Source organism: Metopolophium dirhodum, chromosome 7 (assembly GCF_019925205.1).
Source record: "Metopolophium dirhodum isolate CAU chromosome 7, ASM1992520v1, whole genome shotgun sequence".
In the NCBI taxonomy this organism is placed as follows: domain Eukaryota; kingdom Metazoa; phylum Arthropoda; class Insecta; order Hemiptera; family Aphididae; genus Metopolophium; species Metopolophium dirhodum.
In genome coordinates this window covers 28,842,246-28,868,835 of record NC_083566.1, presented here as the reverse complement: position 1 = coordinate 28,868,835, position 26,590 = coordinate 28,842,246, and the positions used below count along the sequence as shown (strand labels likewise).

The following is a 26,590-nucleotide window of genomic DNA, read 5'->3' as shown; positions in this document are numbered from 1 at the left end:
CATATACTTACGATAAATTGTTTTAATTTTTGACTGCAATATCGAAATTAGTCCTTTAATCAGGCTCATTTGTTTCAAATGAAAATGAAAAAAGGTGGGTAAGTGGATGTCGCTCTGCTGTACAGTATGTTACAAGTGGGTCACTGTAATGGTTGGTGTTAAATTTGAATTCAATGATATAATATCATTGTATAAGAAAAACGATTTTGAGCAAAAACGGTCAGTCAGCCTATGATAATACCAAGTATATTTGATGATATTATTGTGAATAAAGTAATTTATATATAACCTATTTACGTGGAGCATTGTTTTAAATTTTCAATCCTTAGCTATAAAAGTTGAACATTTTATAAATTTTTAACTTCAAAATAATTATTAAATTATAAATTTGATAAATTTTGTCAAAATTTGAAATTTAAATGCTTATAAAAAAAAAATGCCTATGTATTTTTAATATTTTTCAACTGCTATTAGAACGATATATCAGGAGCCTTATATTAAATTTTCACGCTTTTTTACCCAACAAATTAAATTTTATTGATATTTATTGAAAAAAAAACTAAAAAAATTGAAAACTGTCCGTAAATAGCTCAAAAAGAGTCAAATTATTTTAAAAATTGTATCGTGTATAGAAAATGCGAAATTACGAACATTCAGTGAAATTGTCAAGTAACTACAGTCATACGTTTTTTAATTACAGCAAAATAAGAAAATCGTTACATGAGATATTGAGTAAATATCAAATGTTGTGAAAATATGAATTTCAAACGCTCATAAAAATTTAATTTAAGTTTCTTGTAGACATTTTTTTTTTGATAAAGGTAGACAAACTTATGGATAATCTTGTATTACATTTTCAAAGCTTAGATTTAAAAAGAAAAATTTTTATTAATTAATTTTTGTGATTTTTCCGTATTTTGTCAAGATTTGAACTTTAAATGCTTATAAATAAAAACTGTGACTAAGGATTTTTAATTTCTTTCATCTGCCTTTGAAACAATAACCTAGGATCCTTCTATTAAATTTTCAAGCTTTTTTACCCAACAGATAAAATTTTATTGATATTTATAGAAAAAAAAACTAAAAAAATGGAAACTGAAAATGTCCGTAAACAGCTCAAAATAAATCAAAATATTTGGAAAATGTTATGGTGTATAAAAAATGCTAATACATTTAAACATTCAGTCAAAATTGCATGTACCTACGGTCATTTGTTTTAGAGTTACACCAAAAACCAAAATCGATTTTCTCGTAAACAGATTTTGCGTAAAAATTCCCGTTTTTCCTTAATTTTTCTTTTGTTTTTCACGTCGCTTTTGAAAACTACGAGGAAATTTTTACTTTTGACCCCCCCAAAGTACCAACTAGATTCACTTTCCTATCAGAAAAGTTACTGTTTAAGAAAATCCAAGCATTTTTAATGTCCTAAAAGGTGATGACAGACACAAAAATAAAAAAATTTAAAAAAAAAACACACATCATTATAAAATCAATACATTATTCGCTTCGCTCAGAAAAATGGAAAAATAAAAATTCATGAATTATTAAACTAAATTTCATATACTTGTTTATTTTTTAATGACATAATTATTATAGGTATATTACAGGTAATTAATATTACCATTTTCTTTACCTACATTTGATATTCTTAAAATATAATTTTTTTCGATTGTACGCAATTCTTATAATATGTAATAACATAACATATAACATTCAAACAGCAGCTGCTCTCTGGCTTCAAATTACCTACATAATTCCAGGATATTTTTTGGACACACCTTTACATAATTATAGGTACGCGTTTTACACAGTTAAATACTTAAATCACAATGTCCTTAAACGCTTATAGTTTATAAGCAAACTAGGGTGACTGGGTTCTCCTTAAAAAACCACACATTTCCCTAAAATATAATTATTCATTCGCAGATTTAAAACTGTTTTTCATCAATCGATGGTGTGAATTAGTGGTCGATAGCAACAACCTTAACTACCTAAGCTGCTGTGGGGAAATATTTTAGCTCTAGTTTGGCCACTGCCACCGATGCAACTTGGGTTTGAAACTCCAACAGTCAGGTAATCCGATGTGGCTGACGTTGACCACGCGTGATTTGCTCCAACAGAACTCTCCAAGACGTCCTCCGGTACCCCAGGTTGGTCCAGAGACGGCCAAAAATCTCAGCTTCTTGAAAGTCATATGGCTCGTCACTTTGGCATCTATGGCGCCCTTGTTCGAATAGCCAAGCGCCTCGAATGGGTACACGCCGTCCTTATCATTCAAATCATCCCTGCAAAACCCGACGACAATCTCAATTACAACAGGTGTATATAGAATATATATTTATTATTTATAGATATTAGTTAATGGTTTTTTCACACTATAACTATAGCATATGCTACTATATATTGTATTTATATTATATATACAATATACATCAAAATTAAATAAATAATACCTGACTTGTGGACATTTTACGTGAAAAAGATTCCGTTCAACTCTATTATTTTTAATATTAGAGTAAATTGACCTATTATCAAATTTAAATACATAAGTATTACCGTAAAGGTTTTTTTATATTTTGATTTTAAGCCAAGTTATGAGTATTTTAAAATTGTTAACAATGCTTTTAACTTGCTTCAAAATTGAAACATCAAGAATACCTCTCGAGTAGCCCTAGATAATAGGTCAATTGCTCAATTCACTCTAATATTGAAATAAAAGAGTAAACTGGATTTTTCTTTACGTATGTACAATTTTCTATGTTATGCGTTAGTAAGTTGTAAGATGGAAACCACTATAGTATTCTACTATAGTATTCTAGTAAGTGGTGACGCCATAGTGGTATAAGTGTATCACGTCCTTAAAAGTCTACTGAGTTATATTATGATGTGCCGATTCGATGTGACCCCACGAGGGTCAGGTTGTAATGTGAAATTTATATTTACTATGCATAAGATACCGATAGTATTAAAAATGTAAAAATAATAAACAACGGTTATGATTTTGTACTGGTTTAAAGGAAGAGTGTCGTTACAGGTCTAGTTGACCTCCACCAAGAAAGTATTCCCCTAATTTATCTATTTTTATTTTAACCACCTGAATTTTTAGTTTAAATGTTTAATCTATAAATACAGTATGATAAATGCTTAAGAGGATGTCAACGCATTATTTGTTTTCTCTCTCTGGCCCGCGCGCAACATAGACAAAACGCATTTACGCAGAATCATTTTTTCGTTGTTTTTAAGTAATTTTAAGGTAAAATCACCCATTGCAAAAAAGATAGCGAATAATAATTTAGAAGGAATGACGTATCGATTTTATATTTTATTGTTATTTGACTTTGTAATCGACTTTTAAAATAAACAAATTTGTAAATTTAAATGATGTTTAAATTGTTTTGATACAATATTTAGGCAAATTGACATGCCATTCCCTCAAAAATATTATTTTCTATCTTTTTTGTAATGGGTGATTTTACTCTAAGATTATTTAAACCATAGAAAAAATGATTCTGCGCCAATGCGTTTTCTCTATGTTGCGTATGGGTCAGAGAGAGAAAACAAATAGGGCGTTGACATCCTCTACCTTTTTTTATAAATTTTAGTAAAGGCGGGCGTCAACCAAACCTGAGTGGCGAGGGAATACTTTCTTGGCGGGGATCAACTAGACCAATGTGTCTTTAAAAGAAGAGCAATCCAAAATATTTCAGACGACACGAATATGACTACCAGCCTGCCCGCGGCCTGTCTGCGCGGCGATGGGTGAACGCGTCACTAAATACGACTGCGATGGTCGTGTCGTTACTCGTCAGTCGCGTTACAACGGCGTTCCGTATTGTGTGGGGGATATGATAAGACTTGGTAAAAATAACCGTTTCACAATGTACATAATATAGCTTATAGCCTATATAGGCGTACAACATGCAGTCGTTGTTAAGCTCCAAAGCAAAACCCGTGCTTGTTTACCTGGACGAAATGGCGTTTGCAGCCGAATACGGAGGAGTACAAGACTCGCATCTGGACTCTGGATCGTTTCTGAAATCGTTGGAACGCATCAGGTGCATCATGCTCGGCACGTCCGTCACACCAACGTGGTCCCTGGCCAATATACGAGCCCGGGGAGTGTCTTTGTACGAAAACCTATTTTGACACAAGAAATAAAGAAAAATGCATACAAATATAATATAATATATTATTATAGGCATGCGTGCGGGTGATGCAGCAGCATATAACATTTATTATATGTATTATAAATATGCAATTTCGTTTATAAAAACAAACGCTATAAATCCGGTTATATAAAAAATTATAAAATTGTTTACGAACATTGTGAAAACTATTGGCCCCAAAATACATCTCAACGACTCAATATCACGCAAGTTGTTGAGTAATGTAAGCCCGGTACCTAACCGTCCCGACCTGCATTGAATCTCTACGCTACAATATAATGTACACATACATGTATTATGTATATGTATGTATACTATATAAAACATGTGGTGAATTTCCGCACCCCCGGGTATATGTTTGCCAAAACGTGCCATAGTCACCTATATATATTATATAGGTTTGACATGTACATACATCGTTGCAGCGATCGCCCCAGATCATGTCCATCTATCTTACCAATTTCCGTATCGCTTCACCATATCGTCTTGACCGCTCGCCTCGGATATCGCCGGCAAGAATGGCACGTTGTAGCTCGCCCAGTACGTCTGGTTCAGAAACGATTCGGTCACGTCACGCGTCTCGACCAGTCCGGGAATTTGTTCGAGCATGAAGAGCAGCCCTCTTCTAGGCAGCTTGCGACCTGGCCGAAACAGCGAGTAGTTGATCACCAGCCACTGGTTGTTGTACGTACCACTGTTGTATTTCTTGAACAACTTCGTCCAGGCCAATCCATCGGACGCCAGCCGATTAGCCACCATCGCCCGAACGAAAACCATCACCTTCATAATCGTTTATAACGGTATACAATAGTATAAGAATTTTGTTTATTAGCGCATAATTTTCGATATTCATCCGCGGCACTGCATAGGGGCGTTTCTGTTATTTTATTACAATTTAAAATTTCTTACTACATATTTTAGTATACAGAATACAGCGTCATGAATCTTTTGTAGTATTGGGCTCGTGTTTTATTTTACATCATATTCTTAAACGGATCGATAAAATGAAATTAAAAAACAAACTAAAAATACTAGTTTTTTTTATTTTTAACAGGCAATTTGTCTTATGACAATTTTTAAGCACACGCTTGTATTAAAAACAAAATCTTTTTTAATAACAATTTTTTTGGTGGTTTCTGGTAGTACTTATTTTTCTGAAAATGTTGATTGTGAAATCATCAATTTTAATTCATGTAACTTTAACCAAACAACCTTTCTATTAGAAATGTTATTGTAAATTGATTCATAATTTTAACTAAAACAATATTGAAATAAATACTTTTGTGTACCTAGGTGGTGTTTATTTTAAAAATTAATCAAATGTTTTTTGTGTTTCAAAATAAATAAATTTGAAATATTAATTTCATATTCAAATTTATATAAAAATATGAAATTAGATTAAAAATTAATTTATTTCAAATAAAATCCAAAATTAATAATTCAATAATCAAAATGTTCAGAAAAATGCTTATCGGAATTCATTAAAAATAGTTAACGATTTAAAAAAATGCATTACAACTGCATACTTAAGACATATTAAACTTAAGCATATTTAACCAATTTAATATGTAAGAAGTATTTAAAATATTTTATGTTTTTTTTCAATAGGGGGATGTGGTTCGGGTGTGACTTGAAAACACACCCATCTATCTTGTATAAGATTGAGAATATAAATTCTGATAAAAATGTTCTCATTAGTTTTGATTTAAAACTGATGCATAATTCCACATGCGTTACAAATAATATATAGATAGGTATGTTCAGTGTCTTAGCCTGTGCACAAAAGCGTTTGTATGTATTACAGCAGTCGTGATATTATGTACCCATATGGCCATATATCTAGTAAATTACTGCAGTTCGAGCTGATTTGTATTATGTATTTAAATATTGTGCAGTCAATATTAATTATATATAACCATAATTTGTTACGAATCGAATGTTTGTTATTTGAATTGTTTGTACGTTTTTAGTATGAATTTCACCTACCTATTCAAAATACTTAAAAATTCACTATTTACTATGCGTTACTTGGGAAGTGGAAGAATGTAAAGTGTAGGTACATTAATTTTGAGACCTTATATTAATTCGATTCCCTGTAGATAACGAAAATCGTTAACCCGGTATAGTGTATAGTGTATACAACCCACACATTATATAATATAAATTATGAATGTGTACGGTGAACCTATATGATATGGCTGTATACAATATACATTTATACCTACATAATATTATTATGGCTCAACGTTTACGGTTCTTTACCATTACACGTATTTATCTCTAACCTGTCCAACTGGCTGAACATAGGCCCATAACTGTGGATTGTAAACAGAAATAGTGGTTTCGGTGACTGCTAAACCCGAAGAAATCAAGTAAAAATCGTCCATTGAATATAGGAATCCAGGATACGAACTAAATGTTATATCGTGTCCTAACACTAGTTGGTACGACGATTTACTTTCCTTGTAATTGAGACGATATCGCTTTTGTATTCGCAGCATTGTTTCGTACCTATAAAATATACGTTCAACGATAATATTTATTATATTATTTTAATCACAAAGCTCTCGGAAGATAATAACACATAGTGCATAATAATATAATATAATCAAATTTAGGTACCGATTCCCAGTAACGTGGGAGAAAAACAACTCTTTGGATCCAGGTAGTAATTTTATAAGAACTGAACACGATTCAGCCCCAAATGGTTTTTTATGAGGGTGCGATGAATTGAAGGCATCGCATAAATTAAATAAATCTCCTTGAATGTTCATCCAACTATTCAAAACGATAACAATTTCGTTTTTTAAACACAATTATTAAACGTCATAGTAAATAATAAATTATAAAGATCAATGAACGGATATTAAAATAATATATTATGCTCACAAAAAATTTTCCCACGTCAAAGACTGCATTCCTTCTTTTGTATTCAGCTTATATCCATCGTATAACCCGTCGAGTTGCTTATACATGAGGCCAACCTTTAAACGTAAGACCCATTGTATACACATTACACATTTACACATATAGGCATAAGAAGCTAGTAAAAAATCGATAACGCGTGTCTTTGTAATATAGATATAATATTATAATAATTATAAGGAACAAACTTGATGCCAATACGCGTCCGATCCATTTTTCTCCGTCACTTGGGACAAGACCCAATTTTTATTAGTCCACAAGAACTCGTTCAATTTTTCACACAAGTATGCTCGACCGTCACAGAAATTTTGAAAAACATTATACCAATGCGTGTTTATCAAGTCGGCAGTGACGTATCCTTCCAACAAACCAGCGGCATAGGCTTGCATCACGTCGTCTTCTTTGATGGATGTAAATATTTCTAAATAATCCCACCTGGAAAACAAACTTTTTAATATTTTTACTTTAGGCGTACCTAAATATATTCCGGAAGATAACATCAGCCATTATTTTTACTCGATGTATATATAATTCATGTATATAGGTATGAAGAATTGCATTTTGGGGAGGGATTTTATTCAGTTAAGTTTTTAAATAAATATTCAGCAATCTTAAATCTATGCTATTTAAACATATTGTGTTATTGTGAAACCAAACAATAATTATTTTAGCCACCTTAAATGTCGCAACAAATCGAAATGGCGCCCGTTAACCTGCAGTGTTGTGAAGAATTTGAGTAAAATATACTAGTGTTGATATTCAAATATTTTTTCAAGTATTAACTATTAAATACTATTTGTTAATACAATATCAATCAACAAGTATTTTGAGTTCCTACGTTTTAAATACTACAGTTCTGTTTATCATCTGTACTTTTCTTCAAATTATTTTTTCCTACTTTCGATTATAATGTTTGGAATTGTTGCAAAAATAAACACGATCGCCGCCAAAATCGTATGTTTTTAGTTTCACGTAAGTATGCCGTAGCCAATATGATTGCCGTCTGATACTCTATAGTTTCGAACAAACCATTTTTTGAAATGCAACAAACATTTACATGATAAGATATAAAATATTGATACAATGATGCATAATAATTTTAATTTATCTTAGATTATACAACTTTCATTAATAAAATGCGTGAATCTTGACAGTTATTTCAAATTTGAATATATTAATAATTAGTTAGTAAATAATAACAAAACAATAGTTTTGGCAACTGACAAGTTCCCGTATATACCTACAATGAAATCTCTGAATACCGGACACTCTCAGTCACTGACTGCAATTTGTCCGCTATATTATGTCAGAGGGTTCACAGCTTGTAGAAAGTTTGTAGTACGTACCCGGAAAAAAAAACGCCTTATATTTTGAGGTGATCGCTATTTAGAGATAGGCAAGTTATGGGGGAGAGGTTTCACCGTACTTATATCGAAGACTCACCCCGTAGCGTTTATACTCCGAGTGTAACTAGCTTTACCGACGAGTCTGCCGTCTTCCGTGTGTCGAATCCTAATATTATCGTCGTCGTCGGCGATAGCGTAAAATAACTGGTTCGTGTCGTCGCCCGAACTCCGCGTTGGCCCCGTCAAGATGATCGCAGACGACACTAGAAACACGACAATCGCAATTTTTTCGGCAGACATAATCACAAACGATGATTACACGATTATTGTAGTGCATATTATGTGGAAGTTTAATAAATTAAAAATGCTTGTATAGGTAGGTACAACAAATGCGATCGATAACCAACTAAATGGTTCTGCTGCTGAAGCCGCGAGCCGGGACTCAGCAGATAATAATTATATAGTGTACATTATTCATATTATAAGTGACATTGTATATTTGTACCAATACTTTGCAATGTCCACGTCACTACCCCGTCACAATATAATATAATTTTAATAACATAACAATTACTACTATCGTGAGTTAAGCGGGTTCTTGATTATATACCTATATATGTATAATATTAATGATTAATTTATATTTTATTGAATACTTCATTGTTTTTACTGTCAATAACAATAGTACGTATAAAGTGTGTAATAAATAATACCTATTAATATTGTTATTGTAATTGTAACATTAATTGTATAAGTTGACACAAATTTAAAAAATATATATTATATTAGGAATATTGTGACGTCATTTTCATGAGGCAATTTACGTTATATATTATATTATATTGTTACGTACCTACCTACTCTTACGACTAACATAATAATCGTTAACAAACACAATTAACTGAAACATATATATAATACACTTTGTACCCTAATGAGAATTGAGAAGTGAGTTTCACTCATTGGTATTTATTCTTTTCATTATACCCACCAGCGATTGTGACTTTATTTCTTCGTTATGTTTATTATACCTGACACCTGTATATAATAATATTACAGTCTACACAATATTGTGTTGATTTCCATTTATTTATTATTATTATTATTATATACATTAACACTGTTTTAATATTCTCGTAATAATAGTTAATAGTTAGGTACACACTTATACTTGCTAGATAATCATAATGTTTTTTTTGTCGTTGATATCATATGATTACAAATATTGTGAAACAATATTATGTTATCTTAAACTTATTTATGTATTGATATATATATATATATATGGGCATATGGACATATCACATATGGACATATTATGGTATATATGTGTTGTACAATGTACATACTATATTATAGTGTACTACCTACATATGTATAATCTACAATATAATAATTTAGCGTAATAAGCGCTACAGATAGTGCAAGTGCAACATGATAAACCGATAGCTAGAATAATGAAACCGATGACTAGTAATTAGCATGATATAAATCCCACATAATGGATAAAGATTAACAGAATAATGAAAGGTCAAATTAATTTAAAAAGTAAACTATAATATTGCCCGATGCCGATAAAAACAACAAGGAAAAATACGTAAACTACACTCAGATTATCAACTGGGTTAACTGTAATGGATAGTGTTGAATTTGAATTCAATGGTAGGTATATAGTATCATTGTATACGAAAATCCGAGTAATTCGGCTAGTTTTTAAATATATTGAAGCTCTCATAAAATATGAATAACGTATAATATTGTAAGTGTATAGTGGGGTATTTAGGCCGGGTCTACCTGGACCCCCAAGGTACATCCAAGTTGGAAGCTACTGACCTACAAAACTTCATGACATGAAAAAGAAAAATGTAGAAGTCTCGAAAAGTTCATTTTCCGGTAACAATACATTTCTAAATAATAAAACATTATTATTTTTTTTTTTATTAGCTTTTAGACCACCAGACCACCTCCTATTGACCCTAAGGGCCCAAGGCCACAAAGATTCACGCAACGCCACTGACACTGTAAATCATAAAAATAATTAAAAAACTAAGATCTTGTTGTGGAATGTGGAGTACACAGCCACGGTTTAAGATGGTAACACAGATAGGTAACTTATATTAATAGACTGTAACAGTGATGTAGCCAAAACAATAATTATTCATTCTATAGATTTCACAATGCTATATTAGAATAGAATATACTTGTTAGTGATAACTATAAGTTATCACTTATCACATATTACTTTATGATCCCTTTATTCATAAAGTGTTTACTACACAGTACACATCATACACATTTTCTTATGGCCAGTCAGTGCTCGAAATGGAAAATTTGTGTCCGTAACGGTTGGTGAAAATTAAAATTTAAGAGTTTCGGTTTGTAAAAATCGACGGTATCACAATCTAGAGGATTAAAATTATAAAATTTCCTTTCGAAAAAATAAAATATTATTAATAGGTATATAATATACTTAATATAGAGAGAAGTTCAATTTTTTGTTTTTTGGTGCAACCCTCAAACAAATGACCGTATAGGTACATGCAATGTTGACTGAATGTTTATATTAGCATTTTCTATACACCATAACATTTTCCAAATATTTTGACTTATTTTGAGCTGTTTACGGACATTTTCAGTTTCCGTTTTTCTATAAATATCAATAACATTATATTTCTGGGTAAAAAAGCGTGAAAATTTAATGCAAGGTTCCTGATATATCGTTACAATAGCAGTTGAAAAATATTAAAAATACATTGGTGCAATTTTATTTGTAAGCTTTTAAAGTTCGAATTTTGACAAAATGTATCAAATTTAAAATTTAATAATTATTTTGTAGTTGGAAATGTATAAAATGTTCAACTTTTATAGCTAACGATTGAAAATTTAAGACAAGGCTCCACGTAAATAGGTTATATTATATAAATTACTTTATTCACAATAATATCATCAAATATACTTGGTAATGTCATAGGCTGCCTGAACGTTTTCGCTCAGAATCGTTTTTCTTATACAATGTTGTTATATCATTGAACTCAAATTTAACACCATCCATTACAGTGACCCACATGTAACCTACTGTACAGCAGAGCGACATCTACTTACCCACCTTTTTTAAGCTTAAAATTACTCATATTATTTGTATCTATTTAACTAATTATATTGTATTGTAAAGTAAACACGAATTAAAATAATTAAAATAATATTATAATCCACATATTAATTTTATGAGCGTTCCGGTTCGTAAAATTTTCCATTTCGAGCACTGCTTATGGCTGTATTTATGTTAGCAACTATGGATATTGAATAAATATGTGTTATAATTTATAACCAGAACTGTGAATTTAATGCACTAAAAATGCAATAAAATATGCACTTAAAATGCAAAAATTGCAATATAAAATGCCAACAATTATAGTATAACATTCACACATGGTTTTTAATTTAATTTTTATATTTATATTGATATTATAACATATTATACATTAGTATATTAAATTTTACATGCATGAACAATTTTTTTTTACTTCATAAAAAAAAATAATAAATATATTGATTAAATTAGAATTTTGTAAAATGATAAAATGATATTAGGTACCCTGAAACATTTTTTTATGTATTTATTTTGTTAAAATAATAAAACAAAATTAAATATATTTATTTGTGAGTACCTTATTCATCTTTATTATTGCTTTATTATTGCATTGGACAAAAAAAAAAAAAACAAAAAAATGTTTTTCAAACATGTCAATTGACGGAATTCGATTAAAAAAAACAGGAAAATAAACTAAAAAAGGAAAATATAACCTAAAATGCAAAAAAATGTAAAATACAAGTTTCATAAATAGGTTCGTAGTTACATAATTCAAATTATGTACTTACAAAGCTACGTTTCACAATCACCGAAAAAAATGCTCATTCCTATAAATTCACAGCCCTAGTTATAATATAACATTGTACTAACATTATTGTCAACCATGTATTAATGTATTAATTAATATAACCAATATATTAATATGTGTTATTGTATTATAAACATAACTTACAGCTTTCATCAAACACATCATATAATACAAAACAAGCCATAAGTTGTCCTTATACAAATGGGAAACAATGGAGATTATGATTATAATGGAGCAAATTAATGGTATTACCTATAACTTTTTTTTTTTTTTTAGATTAATTTTTTTTTATTTATTTAAACATATTTACAATCTATACAATTTGTACAATAAGTAAATTTGATAACATAGGTAATATTAAAATGACTTGAATTTCTTGAGGGGGGAAAACCGTCCATCAACAGTACCTCCTATTTAATTTGATGGGTTCATAAAATATGGAGACCGTTAGGCAAGAGCGTCTCTTGGCCATTTTCTTTTTAACCTCCTCGGAGAATTGTTGGGGATGGTTATAGAGGACATGCGGGAAATTAAAGGCTTTTGGTTCGAGTGCAGTTTGGAGTGAAACTTTTTGTAATGACGAGTTGCTATTTCGTTGACTGTTGGGATTTGGAGATCTTTATGTAATGCGTCGTTGGTCATATACCATGGGGCTCCAGTTATTTGTCTAAGACATATAGACTGGAAAGCTTGTATGGGTCTTATATTGGATGGTTTGGCTTGGCCCCAGATTTAGATACCATATGACCAGAGAGGGACTTATAACTTTAAAAGGATTTTTTGTACACTACACTATATACTACAAAAATAAAGCCTACAAAAAAAAAATAAAAAAAAATTGAGGTAACATCATTACCCCCTCCTCCTCCTCCTCCTAGCTAAGGCTCTGGAGTGTAATATTGCTAGTAGATAGGTAAAATAATAATAACATCCCAGCAAAATGTTTTGGTATAAAGTTTACCGTGATCTATTAATACTTATGTTCAGGCACGGACTGGTAAAATAGGGTACGGGATGCTACACAATTTAAAGAGCAAATAACAAAAATTTTCGCGGAAAATTTAAAACACTTAGATTATTTATAAAATGTTAATAAAATAATTTTGTCTTAAAAAAATATTGAATATATGTTAAAAATGAAAATAAGTACCAATTTACAACAAACATTCAATCAAAATTGTACAATATTATAGATAACTAATAATCGTAAGTTGGTAATGATCTGCTGTTCACTAAATGTCTAGTGTCTTTAAATATACAATAAACAATGTTAGGCAAATATATTTTAGGACAAGGGTCCCAGCATCCCAGCCAGTCCGCGCCTGCTTATGTTTCTATTCTTTATGTGATATAGTTGCAAAGCCATAACTGGAAGGTCTAGGAATCTGGACCCTCCCCTACCTTCGAAATTTTTTAAAAATAGAAAAATTTTAGATGTGAATATTGTTTATTGACTATTGTAAGCATTTTATATTTTTATTAAAGCAGTAATAACAAGAAAGAGTTATTGTATTTTAATGTAAAAATTATTTGTATCTAGTGTCTATATTAAAAAAATGTTGAACCCCCTTCTCCAAATCTTTTTTTTTTGTGATGGCCTTTATTTAGTGAGTGTCATTAGTGGATGACTTCTCACATCAAGTGTAGCCTGTTAATATTTAATTATTTTAATTGTGTAAACTGTAAATGATTATTAAAATTAATTTATATGTATAGTCAACCATATAAGCCTATTATAGGGCCTAATGTAGAGATTGTTTATTTTGAATAAAAAAAAAAAGTTATGGCCTTATATAGATGTATGCACCTTATGTTATAAATTTATAATACAAAACCAGCATATATGGTTAAAAAATAAACTGTATATTATAATAAATAAAGATTCTGTTACGTATAGAGCCATAAAGTTTAACACAAAAAATCCCAAACAAATAAAATTATAGTATAAACATTATATAACATTATACAACAAAAAATATAGAACATATCATAATGTAATGAGTGGTTCTTGAGTTTTTAATTCTTGTTTCATCAATCCGAACCTCCATTCGTTTCTATCTCTAAGTATAGGTCTGCCAAGTTGGTTGTGTAATTCTTTGAATGTCTTACGGAATGAAACTATATCTTTACGCTGAGGAGATTGATGACTATTCACTGGCTTATTGAAAGGATTATTACGACCTCTGGGAGGTGGCTGGGGTGATGATTGGCCACTTGATTCGTTTTTTTTAGTTACTTGGTTGTTTGGTACTTGAAGAGTTACTCGAACCGGTGATTCTATGCAAAAATATAAAATAAAAATTTTACTTAAATTGTGATGAATAATTTCTGTTACTATAATAATGTAATGGTAATGATTAAAGCTTAAACTTTGTTGCATATGCATCTATTTTAGCCTCATTAGATTTATTACTATATGAAAGCTATAAATCAAATTCATGATATCAAAAATCTTAATGCATATTTTTGCTTTTGAGTGCATAACTGTATGCGTATTCAATTCATTTGTATACTCTGTTCACCTTGATAATGTGGTAACTATTTACTTTCCACGTAAGACTGGAGCCAAGGAATGGTGAGGTCAGTCAACGGTACGGGCACTACACGTTTTGGTTAGTGCTCAATCACATTTCTCGGTGAACATAGTATAGAGTATTAGCACTATCACTAGCGTTAGTCCTAGTAATGGTAAAAATTAATATTAATATACCTTCCAGTTCTTTGAGTTGTCTTTGTAAATCAGCTACCATAAATTTCATGTAATCATAACTGGCACAAGCCAACGACTTCATCCACTGTTCCATTGACTCCTGGCTATCGGCTCCCAATATATAACTCCTATTATTGGGGCCATGAAAAATAATTTTAAAACTGAACTGATCATCATTTTCAGCCAACTCTAAGGAATAAAGCAAAGAAAAAATTAATTTAATACCAATAGTCATAAATAAAAATAATGCATTGACACAATATACCAATGCTACATCCTTCCAATATGACAACGCCAAGCGGTTCCTTATCACTTTTCCTGTCAAAATAGAAGAGCAAGTTGCCTTTAAGGACAAACCATCTCTTCTGGTAGCCTTTGTTAAGTTCTCCTCGTTTGCAAAGCCATCCTTCCTTGTCCACTGGCGACGTCGATGTCGAATACGCAGATAAATTTTTCTCGTTTATCTTCATTGGGATTGTTTAGTTCGCATTAATATGCAATTTTAGTCGACATTTTATAATATAATGTAAATAATGAGTATTATTTTTGAGTTTTTAACAGGAGCAAGTGATCTGGAGATATCTTAAACCTTATAGTATAATAGTATTTGAAGAAGTTTCGAATTTTTTACAATAATATTTTCAATTTTGTTCATTATCAGTTATCACTTAATCATTACGTCGTAATGTCACAGAACATGTTCTGTGGTAATGTCGTAATATATTCTCGGGTTTGGGTACTTTTCTCGAAAGTTCCTGGAAGAAAAATAATATAAGCCAACTTGCCCACCACAAAATGAGTTCAAATTTTTACGAGCAATGTGCAACGTTCATGGCGGTGAAATTATAGTGAATACAGTTACTATGAACGGTGCTACTTACTAATATAGAATCACAGAATAAATGAAATTATAATAATATTATATATATTGCATAAATTAATAAAATTTCATTTATTCTGTGATAAAATCGTGATGAAGACTAATATACTCGGAGCACGATTAAAGATATAGTATTGAGCATAACTAAGTTTATAGGTCTATCATGGTGGTATTGAGTATTACACAATTATTATTAGTATAATAGGTATACTATAGCTGTGCATAGGCGTAGAATGGGAGGGTTAAATGGGCTATAGCCCCCCCCCCTTCACTCCGGCTACCTTATAAACTCCTTACACTGTATATAAATTATAAATATAAAATCAAATCAACTATGCAATAAAATATTCGATTAGGCCGGAATAAAAACCTAAGATATAATAAAAACCTTAGTACAATCTTAGACTCTGAGCGGAACGATGAGTGTATTGATTTTACAAAATGTGTATTTTTTTAGTGTGCTGTCTGTCATATCCTTTCTGGGTTTGTTAAATTTGAATTCAATGATATAATATCATTGTATGAGAAAAACGATTCTGAGCGAAAACGGTCAGTCAGCCTATGTTATTACCTAGTATATTTGATGATATTATTGTGAATAAAGTAATATTTGTATATAACCTATTTACGTGGAGCCTTATTTTAAATTTTCAATCCTTACCTATAAAATTTGAACATTTTATAAATTTTTAACTACAAAATAATTATTAAATTTTAAATTTGATACATTTTGTCAATTTTTGAACTTTAAATGCTTATAAAAAAAAACTGTGACTAAGGATTTTTAATATTTTTCAAATGTCATTGTAACAATATAGTAGGAGCCTTGTATAAAATTTTCAAACTTTTTTACCCAACAAATAAAGTTTTATTGACATCCTTAGAAAAAAAAACTAATAAAGTTGGAAACTGAAAATGTTCCTAATTAGTTCAAAACAAATAAAAATATTTTGAAAATGTTATCGTGTATAGAAAATGCTAATATAAATAACCAATGAAAATTTAATGTTTATACGTTCATTTGTTATAGAGTTACACCAAAAACCAAAATGGATTTTGTGGAAAACCGATTTTGCGTAAAAATTCCCGTTTTTCCTTAATTGTTATGTTGTTTTTCCCGGCGTTTTTGAAAACTATTGGAAATATTAAATTTTGACCTCCCCTATGCACCAACGATATACACTTTCCAATCGAACAAGATACTGAAGTTGTAGATCCAATCATTATTTCGACTACTTATTGTGTACACACACCAAAAAAAAAAACAAAAAAAAAAAACACACATGATTGTAAAATCAATACATTCATCGTTCCACTCAGAATCTAAAATTGAACGTAAATTCACGATAATTTTTTATGAGCGTTTGAAGTTCAAATTTGTTCATACAGTACAGTGATCCCTTTAGACCCCTATACTTTACAGCATAGTGGTAACCACCTGCCTACCTTTTAGATTCTTAGCGGAGCAAAAGAATCTTTATGTTACATTCTTTACATATATTTACAATGATGTATGTTTTTTTTTTTTGGGATAGGTAGTAAAAGTGACCCGATTTTCGAGATCAGCATCTTTTCTGATAGAAAAGTGAATACATTTGGTACTATGGAAAACTTTAAGTAGTTTAAGAAAGCGTCAAGAAAAAATCTTGCTTTAAAATTGAAAGAAAACTGATATTCTTTTAATTATGTTTGAAAAATTATAATAGATCAATTCACTATTATACTAAAGCTAACAACAACACAAATATGGTTATGCTGAATTAAATTTGCAGCTGCGCGTGAGTCAGTGAGGGAAGACATAGAATATACATCCTCTTAAATCATAATTACAAAACCTTGTTATTTGAATTTTAAGTACCTAGGTAGTCAATTTCAATTCTACTTTACATTTGGGTCTATTCAAATATAATATTTTCTAATTTATTGAAGTATGCAAAATACTAATAAATATTTGAATGTTACAATTAAATTTAAAATAGATGAATTTAAAAAAAATCATTGAATATTTAGTCTTTCTTCCAGAGGAAGACTTGACTTTTATATCATGATGGCACTTGCAAACAGTTTTTTGAAACTTGTTAGTCTATAAATGTATTTATTGACACCGTACACACCTTGTTAGAATCAATCCGTGCTATCGTACTAACCAAAACAAGTAACTCCCATTTAACAAGAAACAAAATATGATAATTTACATTTAAGAATTCTAAAAAAAAAAAAGGACAGTGTAATTTCTTATACAGTTATACCCAAAACACAGGCAAATCTATTATTTAAAATAGTAAATAATATATTATTATGTATATATTATTACATACAATGTTTATTTTATTTTTCAATAACAAATTTGTCTAGAATTTACAATATTATATAAGTTTATTATTATTATTATGAAAATATACATAATTAGTTGTTATACCATTAATTTCAAAATACATCACAGTGAGGTTAAAAAGTACACACTTAAAGTTTTTAAATATACAGCTAGTATAAAAATACCTTACAATGTCATAGAGGGAGTTAACAAGAGAAAAGGAGTCTAAACATAATTTAAGATCTAGTATATCAGTCTTATCAACAAATTTATATATTATTGTCTAGTAAACGTTAAGCTCGTAGTTCATCTTTTTTACATACAGTTTTACTTGTTTTACAAATTTATTATCGAGGTTCCATTTGTCTAGTCGTCCCAAATGTTGAAGTTTTGAACACTTTTCAATAAATTTTATAACTGTTTGGTGGTTAGTCTACAAATAAATTAATAAAATCATTCATTATAATGTATTGAAGAATATCTTAGTCAAAACTTACAATAGGGTGTTCATCGTTGAACGAAATCTCCAATCTTTTAAGATTATTGCACATTATTAGTGGTGGTCTCTCAAACACTTGTGTATTCCAATATAGGTGTCTTGAATCACTATATAGCTGAAAATTAATTTTATTGTAATTATAAATATTTATATTGAATTTAATTTATTCTAGTGACGTACCTTGGCTTCTTCTAAACAAGGACAGTTTTCGAAAAACCAATTAATTGTTTCAACGGTAGGCATGTGTAATTCAATTGATTTCAGTTTGGTAAATTTTCCAACTGGCATTTCAAAAATATGTAAAAATCCTTTCAAAACTAATAGATTTGGACAACTTGCCAGGAGTTTGGCCACATCTATATCAGCTTCCTAGAAATGATGTAATGTAAAATATTATATAATAACTAGCTGATCCAGTGCACTTTGTTGCCCTTAAAAGATGACAACTCTTTAAAAAATTGTGATTGTTAATCCTTTTGGATGTAACTTGCAACAGTAAGTGCAATTTAGCCACCCTGGTAGGAAATCTGACTACGCCGGATCGCAGAAAATTTACAATGGATTGTGGACATTGCCGATGAGCGGCCGATAAGTGCAACATATTGGTAAGCAATATGCGACAATCCGATTTGATGTATGCTCGATTAACCAATATACAAATAAAATACTAATACGTCATTAATAATAATAATAATTTAACTAACGATTAACCAATGGCAACCAAAAATTATTATTATTATAGCTTAAAACCCATAGCAACCATTTATAAACAAAAATGTCTACCGTAAATCTCAAAATTCTTGTTTGAACACCTCCCCGGATTGGACCTAGGGGAATGAAAAATAGTTTACTTTACTTTCTCAGACCTACTATAACCTACACACAAAATTTCATGAAAATCGGTCAAGCCGTTTCGGAGGAGTTTGGCAACACACATTTTCCATACTGTGACATTAAATTGATATATATTAGATAACTAAAATTTATGTTAATGCTAAAATATGGCATTCATATAAATATAGATATATAATATATTTTGGTGTATATTATTTTATATATATTATTTTACCTGATCAAGAATAGTGAGTTCAGATAAGTTACGACCATAGTTAAACACAAAGTTGATAAAATGAAAATTCATCATGTAATCAAGATCAATAGTTAGTGTTTGTACGCGGCCCCAAAACATAGATCCCTGTTCAGGATCTGCAAAATCTTCAGGTGTACAGACACATGACAGTCGAGTATACAGCTTTTTTAGATATGGTAGGCATTCCTTGAGTGAGGCTATTTTTTTGCCTGTCAACTGCATATCATACAACTCAGTCAACTGGAATATGCGTGGCTTGGGAGAGTTTTCCCATACAGTTACCAAAGCATCACCAATGTTCCTAATAACCAAATGTATTTTACTTTCTTTTTTTATTCAAAAATATTAATGATTGTCATTGTCTTACCTGAAGTAAAGGAAACCACCTAAGGCTTTTAGGCTCTTGACACATGCAAGTATCATCAGTAAACTCGCATCTTCCGTATTTGTATCCTGAATCCGGAATTCTTCCAGAGTAAAACAACAGTTATTTAACAAAGACTTATTGTCATACATATGGCTGAGATGTTTACATAGTATTTCATTTGATACGTTGATTGTCTCCACATACACATCGTTCTAAAGGCACATTATCTACATTAGACTCTGTAATGTATGGTTATAAAGATATAATTTTTACTTTAAACAACAGATGTTTAATGCCTGCTTCATCGACATTCCATGAACCAGATACATCTAAATGTTTTAAACATAAGGCATGTTCACCAATAGTTTTCAATATTGCATTATCACAAATAGCACCAAGCTTTAGATGAACAAGTTTTGATGCTAGACCTTCATGAAATGTTTTCTGAAGGTTATACATTGAAGTGTACACTGCTGGTGTGTAATTATTTTTACTTGACATCTACAAACAAATATTAGGCAATCAATTATCAGTGTTCAAAATTCAAAGGTACCAATGGGCGCTTACTAGAAAGGTCACAGACAGTTCTTTGAGATGAGTATTGTTACGGTTCAATATAGAAACAAACTCTTGGAATTCTGCTTCCATACCTGCGTGAAGAAATAAAGGTGGTAATCGAGCGACTCCAATGTCCAACAGGGCGTTTAATATTATTAACCACATGCTAAGTTTAACACTCAATATTTTTATGTATGGATTTGTATCAATCATTAAACAGTTCAGTTCGCTCCAAATTTCATTATCCTTTTCACCATTATCCCTAAATCAACATAAAATGTAAATATGTAATTAATAAATGACAATATTATGTAAAACGCAATTTAGTATTATATATTATATTTATTATAAATATAAAAGGCCAAGGATCGTTCTTACAATGTCTGGTTAAGTATCGGTTAAAACTAACCAGCAGAATTCAATCAATGACATAAAAGAAATACTGCCAATTAGCGTTCAAACAAGTCTTATCCGGACATTGTAAGTCTTGAATTTGTAAATTAAAATTCCTTGTTTTTCCTTATCACTAATTAATAAACAAATCTGATAATTAATTTAAATATTGACTTACAATAGAACTTTGGTATAGTTCAAGATGTTGGTTCTAGCCCAAGCATGTACATTATTAATAAAATATTCACGTGAACCATTCACATCTTTTTTCATATTGTTAGATATGTTTAATATGTATTTGCACGCCTGTTCTAATGCTAAAGATTGTAAACATTTTACAGAATTGTATGGAGGCATAGTGATTAAAGTTGTTCCAATATCTAAAATAAAATAAATAAGAAAAACACAAGATTTCAATATTTTGTAATATAAAATATTTAACTTAAACAGTTAAATACATTTTAGACACTAATATACAAACATTCCATTTGTTTGGTAGTTCCAGATAAAATTATTCTAAAACAAATCTGACATACTTTATAGCTTTAATTAACTTATTTAAATGAGTGATGTAAATGCAATTATTTAAAAGAGTTACTGTCAAATAGTAATGGAATAACAAAATTATATCAATTTAAATTAATAAACAAATCAGGTTAAAATCTTGGTGAAAGAGAACTGTCAACTGTTTCAAATGCTTTAATATTTTTACAACATAATTAGATAAACATATAAGAATATGTCGAATAAGATTAGACTAAAACTAGACCTATTAACTAGTTATATGACTAAAACTGTCAAAAGTAATTAGTAGTAAATAGGAAAAGAAAAAATTATTATCACAAAACAGATATAAATGATAAAACAAAGTTGAATATAATTTGATCACCCCAAGAAAATTTATTCAGTGGGAAAATAAAATCCTATCTTAAAAAAAAAATCAACAATCAAAGAGCGATACATAACTTGGATGTTGTAGATGAACTATCCACGTTATTGAATAAACAAAATGTGTAGAACCAATCTACCGAACAATGACCTAGGGTGCTGACGTTCTGATAATCGCGGGATATTAAACATTAGTTGAAACCGTCAGAACGATTACAAAACTGGTGGAAAATAAAGGAAAATGCTTACCTATCTACAAACGTCAAAGTCGAACGCTATTTGTTTTGTTTTTTATTAACCTATCTCCTTCTAATAGAATAATGAACGTCGGTTAAACCCAACTTGTTAACTCATAATTTTACGAAATACTCACAAGGAAAATAATGAGGCAACGATGACGGATTTCGTCGACGCCTTCAACTTGACACTGAAATTAGCATTTGAATTTTAAATTGCATGCGATGCTCCTGTCGCTAATTCGGCTGAACTGTTGTTTTTTTATTATTATAAACTCGGACGCCAGTGGATCGGCGGCGGCAGGTCGGTCGCCGTGCGTGCCTGATCACTAATGTTCGGTAACACTTAGGTAGTTGGTACCGTTGACCGTTGTTACGTAATTATGTACTTACGTCCCGAGATGAAATCCGTCCGTTTTGTTTCGATTTTTTTGTTTTCGTTTCCGTCTATCACACACAACCTGTTCACGTTTTTCTCACTGCGGGTTACGTTGTACACTTTATTGCAAGTCCTGTCTGGTTAGCCGCTTAGATTCTGTTGTTCCCTCTTGCCAGACCAGACGCGTCAAAGGAGAAAGATGAAAATATTCGATGAGTGGGGGCCGTCCGCCGTCGTGGTAAGGGAGAAGGGAGACGAGAACACGATAATGACCGAATTTCAAAACTTATAAGTTCGGCACGATTTCCTCGTGCTTCTTTTGCGTGCGTGTTGGACGTATAAAATATTATGCCTTCCGGGATGTACTTACCTATCTCTTTAGATATTTTTTTTTATAAACAATATTGGACTGTGTCACTGTGGCAAATGAGTCGATGTCACAATGATGATGATGATGATAATAATAATAATAATAATAATAATAATAAAATCACAGTATTGTTCAAATTTTGATAACGCGTATCACTGTGGTTTACGATAAGGTCATACTACATAATAAAATAAAATATTTGAATTAATATTTTATTCTGTATCAATGTATCTATATAGTTATGTACAACAATTGGTAGACAGATAGTCGTCTTTATATCACACATAAATGATCAAATGGATTAATGGACAATGGCTATATCAATAGAAGTTAGCCGTCGTATTATACTCGTATACATACTGAAAGCATACAATGTTTACGTTTTGTATAAATCTATATTTACATTTATCCATGTATATATCTATGAGTAAACATTGCCTACTTGGAAAATGTCCCTATGGTGGCACAGATTTATATACCATATAGGTACTTTGATGTGTAATATAAATTAATATATAATGTATAATAGTGTAATATTATACAAGTCTACGTATGGGCTAATATCAGCTATAAGTTAACTTTAATGATAACAACAAGAAGGCTATAGGTAGCCAGTCGTTGTATGACATCTTTAAATTCGTTGGCCCAAGTCAGTATGAAAAATAAAGCACTGGGGTATTGAACCATAATTTCGTGGCACTAACAAGTAACAACCCGGTACGCTTTTTTCCCCACCTGTTTGGGCCGCCGAGTTTCTTGTAAATATAATATGGTCATACCGCAGAACATATCACTGGTCATAAAATACAAATACATTCTGTTTTATATATCCTGATGATTATTTTCAGTCTCTCAATCATATCCCTATCGGCTATCACACGCAACACCGTCGTTATTTAATTGTCTATGGTCGTCATTCGTCATATTATCCAATACGGTAATACCACAGATTATATGAAAATTTTCTTTTGTTCTGTGGTAATACTCAATTGTACCGTGATAATAATTATGATTACAATATTATATTATTATTTATCGTTATCAGTCTCTGTAGGTCCGTGGTCGGTCGTTCGCTCCACCAAAATTCGCATCTTGGGGTCTAAGACCTGAGTCGCGACGTGTTGTTTATTGTATTGGGTCAATGGCAGTTGGTCGACCGACATTTGAACTCGTACTCGCGCGCCGTACACACTTCCATAATATCAACCCCTCCTGGCCCCCCGACCATACCACGGCATTGACCTGCCACCGCCGCAATCGCAGTCGCCTTGACGATATTATGTAAATGAGTTTAAATTTACATTTTACAAGCGCATTTACGTATTTTTGTTCATCTGTTTCCGTACCGACACATAATTAGCGAAATTCCAATTTTTAATAATATTGCCGGCGACTGTTTTCTCTAAAATCAAATATAATTATGTATTCTCAACACATGTAATAATTAATAATAATCGGTTGCGTATAATCGCGGACTTCACAGTTTAATAAACGGACGCATTACGCTTACGCATTGCAAGACTAGGAAATTTAAACTTTGGAAAAAGGTTATTACGGAGTCAAAATGCAGAAAAGCATTATTTACAAAGAAAAATCGTTAAAAATTTAAATTTATTAAATCATAATTTTGAAAATCGAAATACCGCGATGTATAAAATGTATCGGCCCACCAACGTGGGACTAAAGACCTGAAAAATCTTTAAATATACATCCGTTTATGCCCTATGCTCAATCACTTTTTTGTTGCAATTTAAAAAGAACTAAATACCAATCTCAAAATATATGTGAAATACTTAAATTAAAAAAAAAAATTTTTAAGAAATAAAAATAACTTTATCTTACATTCTTACACGTCCTGGATATATTTAATTTCTTTGCGTCTCCAATTCTCCATGTATAACCTTTTCAACATGTTCTCTATTTATTTTGTGAATAAATCCACCATGAATATGGAATAGCCTTTTTCCCGTTGGGCAGTGGCGTATCTAGTGGGGGGGGGGGGGGGGTAGGTGCCAGGTGGTAGGGCTTTGTAACACTCTCCCGGATTCCGAAAAATTTTTAAATAATATTTAATAACAACATTTTCATTAATTAATCGTTTTCAGATAAAATTTGTCAACTATTTATTTAATCCCCCCCATAAAAAAAATTATGGATACGCCATTGCTGTTGGGTGTTAAATTTTTACGAATTATATTAGAGCATTCATAGCAAAATTGAACATTTAATTTTGCAACTTTGGAAGTTGATTTGAAAAATTTAGAATTTTTAGGGACACTAAAAAAAACAATTTAGCGCTCTATTTCATAAATTAATATGTAACTGACAATGACACAATCGATTATCTTAATACAATCTGCCCAGTAGACGCAGTAGCCAGCAAATTTGTCTTAAACTATGGAATATTGTAGCAGATATAAAATAATTTTATGAGTGGCAGAGTTGTTATGTTTAAGTGTTTAACACACGTTTAAAATATAAATAAAACAAAATATTGAATCTGTTTCAAACATCAATAAAAAATGTGTGCTTAAAACAATTTTTTAGTAAATTTTAAATTAAAATAATATATGGATTTTTTCTACTCTGCGAGATACTATTTTTAATGATTTTTTTTGTTTAAAAATTAAAAACGAAGGCATCCAAAAAAATTGGGCCAATTGTTTTTGACGAAGCACCATAACTGAAAATAAGCACGACCCCCACATGATTTGATTGTACCAACGTTCTCACTTCTCAGAGTCAAAAAGTGCATAGGTAAGTATGAATAAAAAATAAGTCTTAAAAAAGGAAGACCTAATAATTTATAAAATAATGATAACACAATGACATAATGGTCTATTATAATTTATAGGGCTTCATTTAAAGATTAAAGCAACAAAACACAAAAATACGTTTAAAAATTAAAACAAGCGTTTTAAACGGTTTTTTTTCAACCCTTGTCTGTGGGCATATCTGTATAACTATTATTTAGGGGATATTTTTGAAATTAAGAAGTTATTTGAAAGAAAAAAACTTGTCAAGTGACAGTCATAGGTGTATCGGTGTATAAAAAAACATGAAATATCATAAACTTAAAAATAATAAGGCAAAAGTAAAAAACAAAAAATGGCATTCATTGCATTGCGTAGGTTCATATGGCTAGCCCTTATTTAGATACAACACGTAGGTACATTTGACTATTTGAGACCCACATTGCTGCACATGTAAAAAAATGTTTAATATTTTATACAAAGACTATTGATTTTTTATGAGATTCAGAGTCAAAATTACCGAGTAAATGGTTCTTTTCAATAATTTATGTTGATAGCCGATAGGTACATGAACTATTTTAATATTTATTTATTTTTGTCAAAAATCTTGACAATTGTATACAATAATCCTCCTAAATAAATTATTGTTACATCAGTTTAATATCATAGTAAATACTATTTACTGATTACTCTCAATAGTCAATATTAATAATATTATAGTACCTAATTCAGTAACTAATAATATAATATATGTGTTAATCTTCCAATGTACTTAATTATTAAGTAAAATAAATAATTCATAAAATATTCTTTAAAA

The 26,590-nt window shown here is 30.4% G+C and overlaps 3 protein-coding genes across 5 annotated transcripts; all 3 read right to left on the bottom strand.

Annotated features, from left to right (window-relative positions):
* Nucleotides 1–1,539: 1,539 nt before the first annotated feature.
* Nucleotides 1,540–8,964, bottom strand: LOC132948871 (putative phospholipase B-like 2). Its single transcript, XM_061019547.1, has 8 exons — nt 8,535–8,964; nt 7,280–7,526; nt 7,056–7,150; nt 6,789–6,944; nt 6,452–6,677; nt 4,624–4,946; nt 3,964–4,137; nt 1,540–2,285 (listed from the first exon to the last, which is right to left on the bottom strand). The coding sequence occupies exons 1-8, from the start codon at nt 8,735–8,737 to the stop codon at nt 2,021–2,023; spliced, it is 1,689 nt and encodes a 562-aa protein (XP_060875530.1). The 5' UTR covers nt 8,738–8,964; the 3' UTR covers nt 1,540–2,020.
* A 5,214-nt stretch (nt 8,965–14,178) lies between these two features.
* Nucleotides 14,179–15,718, bottom strand: LOC132948674 (sesquipedalian-1-like). Its single transcript, XM_061019257.1, has 3 exons — nt 15,312–15,718; nt 15,047–15,235; nt 14,179–14,613 (listed from the first exon to the last, which is right to left on the bottom strand). Exons 1-3 carry the CDS (start codon nt 15,514–15,516, stop codon nt 14,324–14,326), a joined length of 684 nt encoding a protein of 227 aa, XP_060875240.1. The 5' UTR covers nt 15,517–15,718; the 3' UTR covers nt 14,179–14,323.
* A 2,508-nt stretch (nt 15,719–18,226) lies between these two features.
* LOC132949340 (uncharacterized) lies at nt 18,227–23,101 on the bottom strand. Of its 3 annotated transcripts, XM_061020189.1 has the most exons (10): nt 22,665–23,101; nt 22,409–22,600; nt 21,326–21,527; nt 20,764–21,016; nt 20,470–20,697; nt 20,197–20,408; nt 19,809–20,130; nt 18,920–19,108; nt 18,738–18,854; nt 18,228–18,673 (listed from the first exon to the last, which is right to left on the bottom strand). In XM_061020189.1, the coding sequence occupies exons 3-10, from the start codon at nt 21,502–21,504 to the stop codon at nt 18,524–18,526; spliced, it is 1,650 nt and encodes a 549-aa protein (XP_060876172.1). In that variant the 5' UTR covers nt 21,505–21,527; nt 22,409–22,600; nt 22,665–23,101; the 3' UTR covers nt 18,228–18,523. The 3 variants fall into 3 exon arrangements, with proteins under 3 accessions (XP_060876173.1, XP_060876172.1, XP_060876171.1); XM_061020190.1 differs by lacking the exon at nt 22,409–22,600 and having other exon boundaries at nt 18,227–18,673; XM_061020188.1 differs by having other exon boundaries at nt 22,409–23,101.
* Between the last annotated feature and the right edge of the window lie 3,489 nt (nt 23,102–26,590).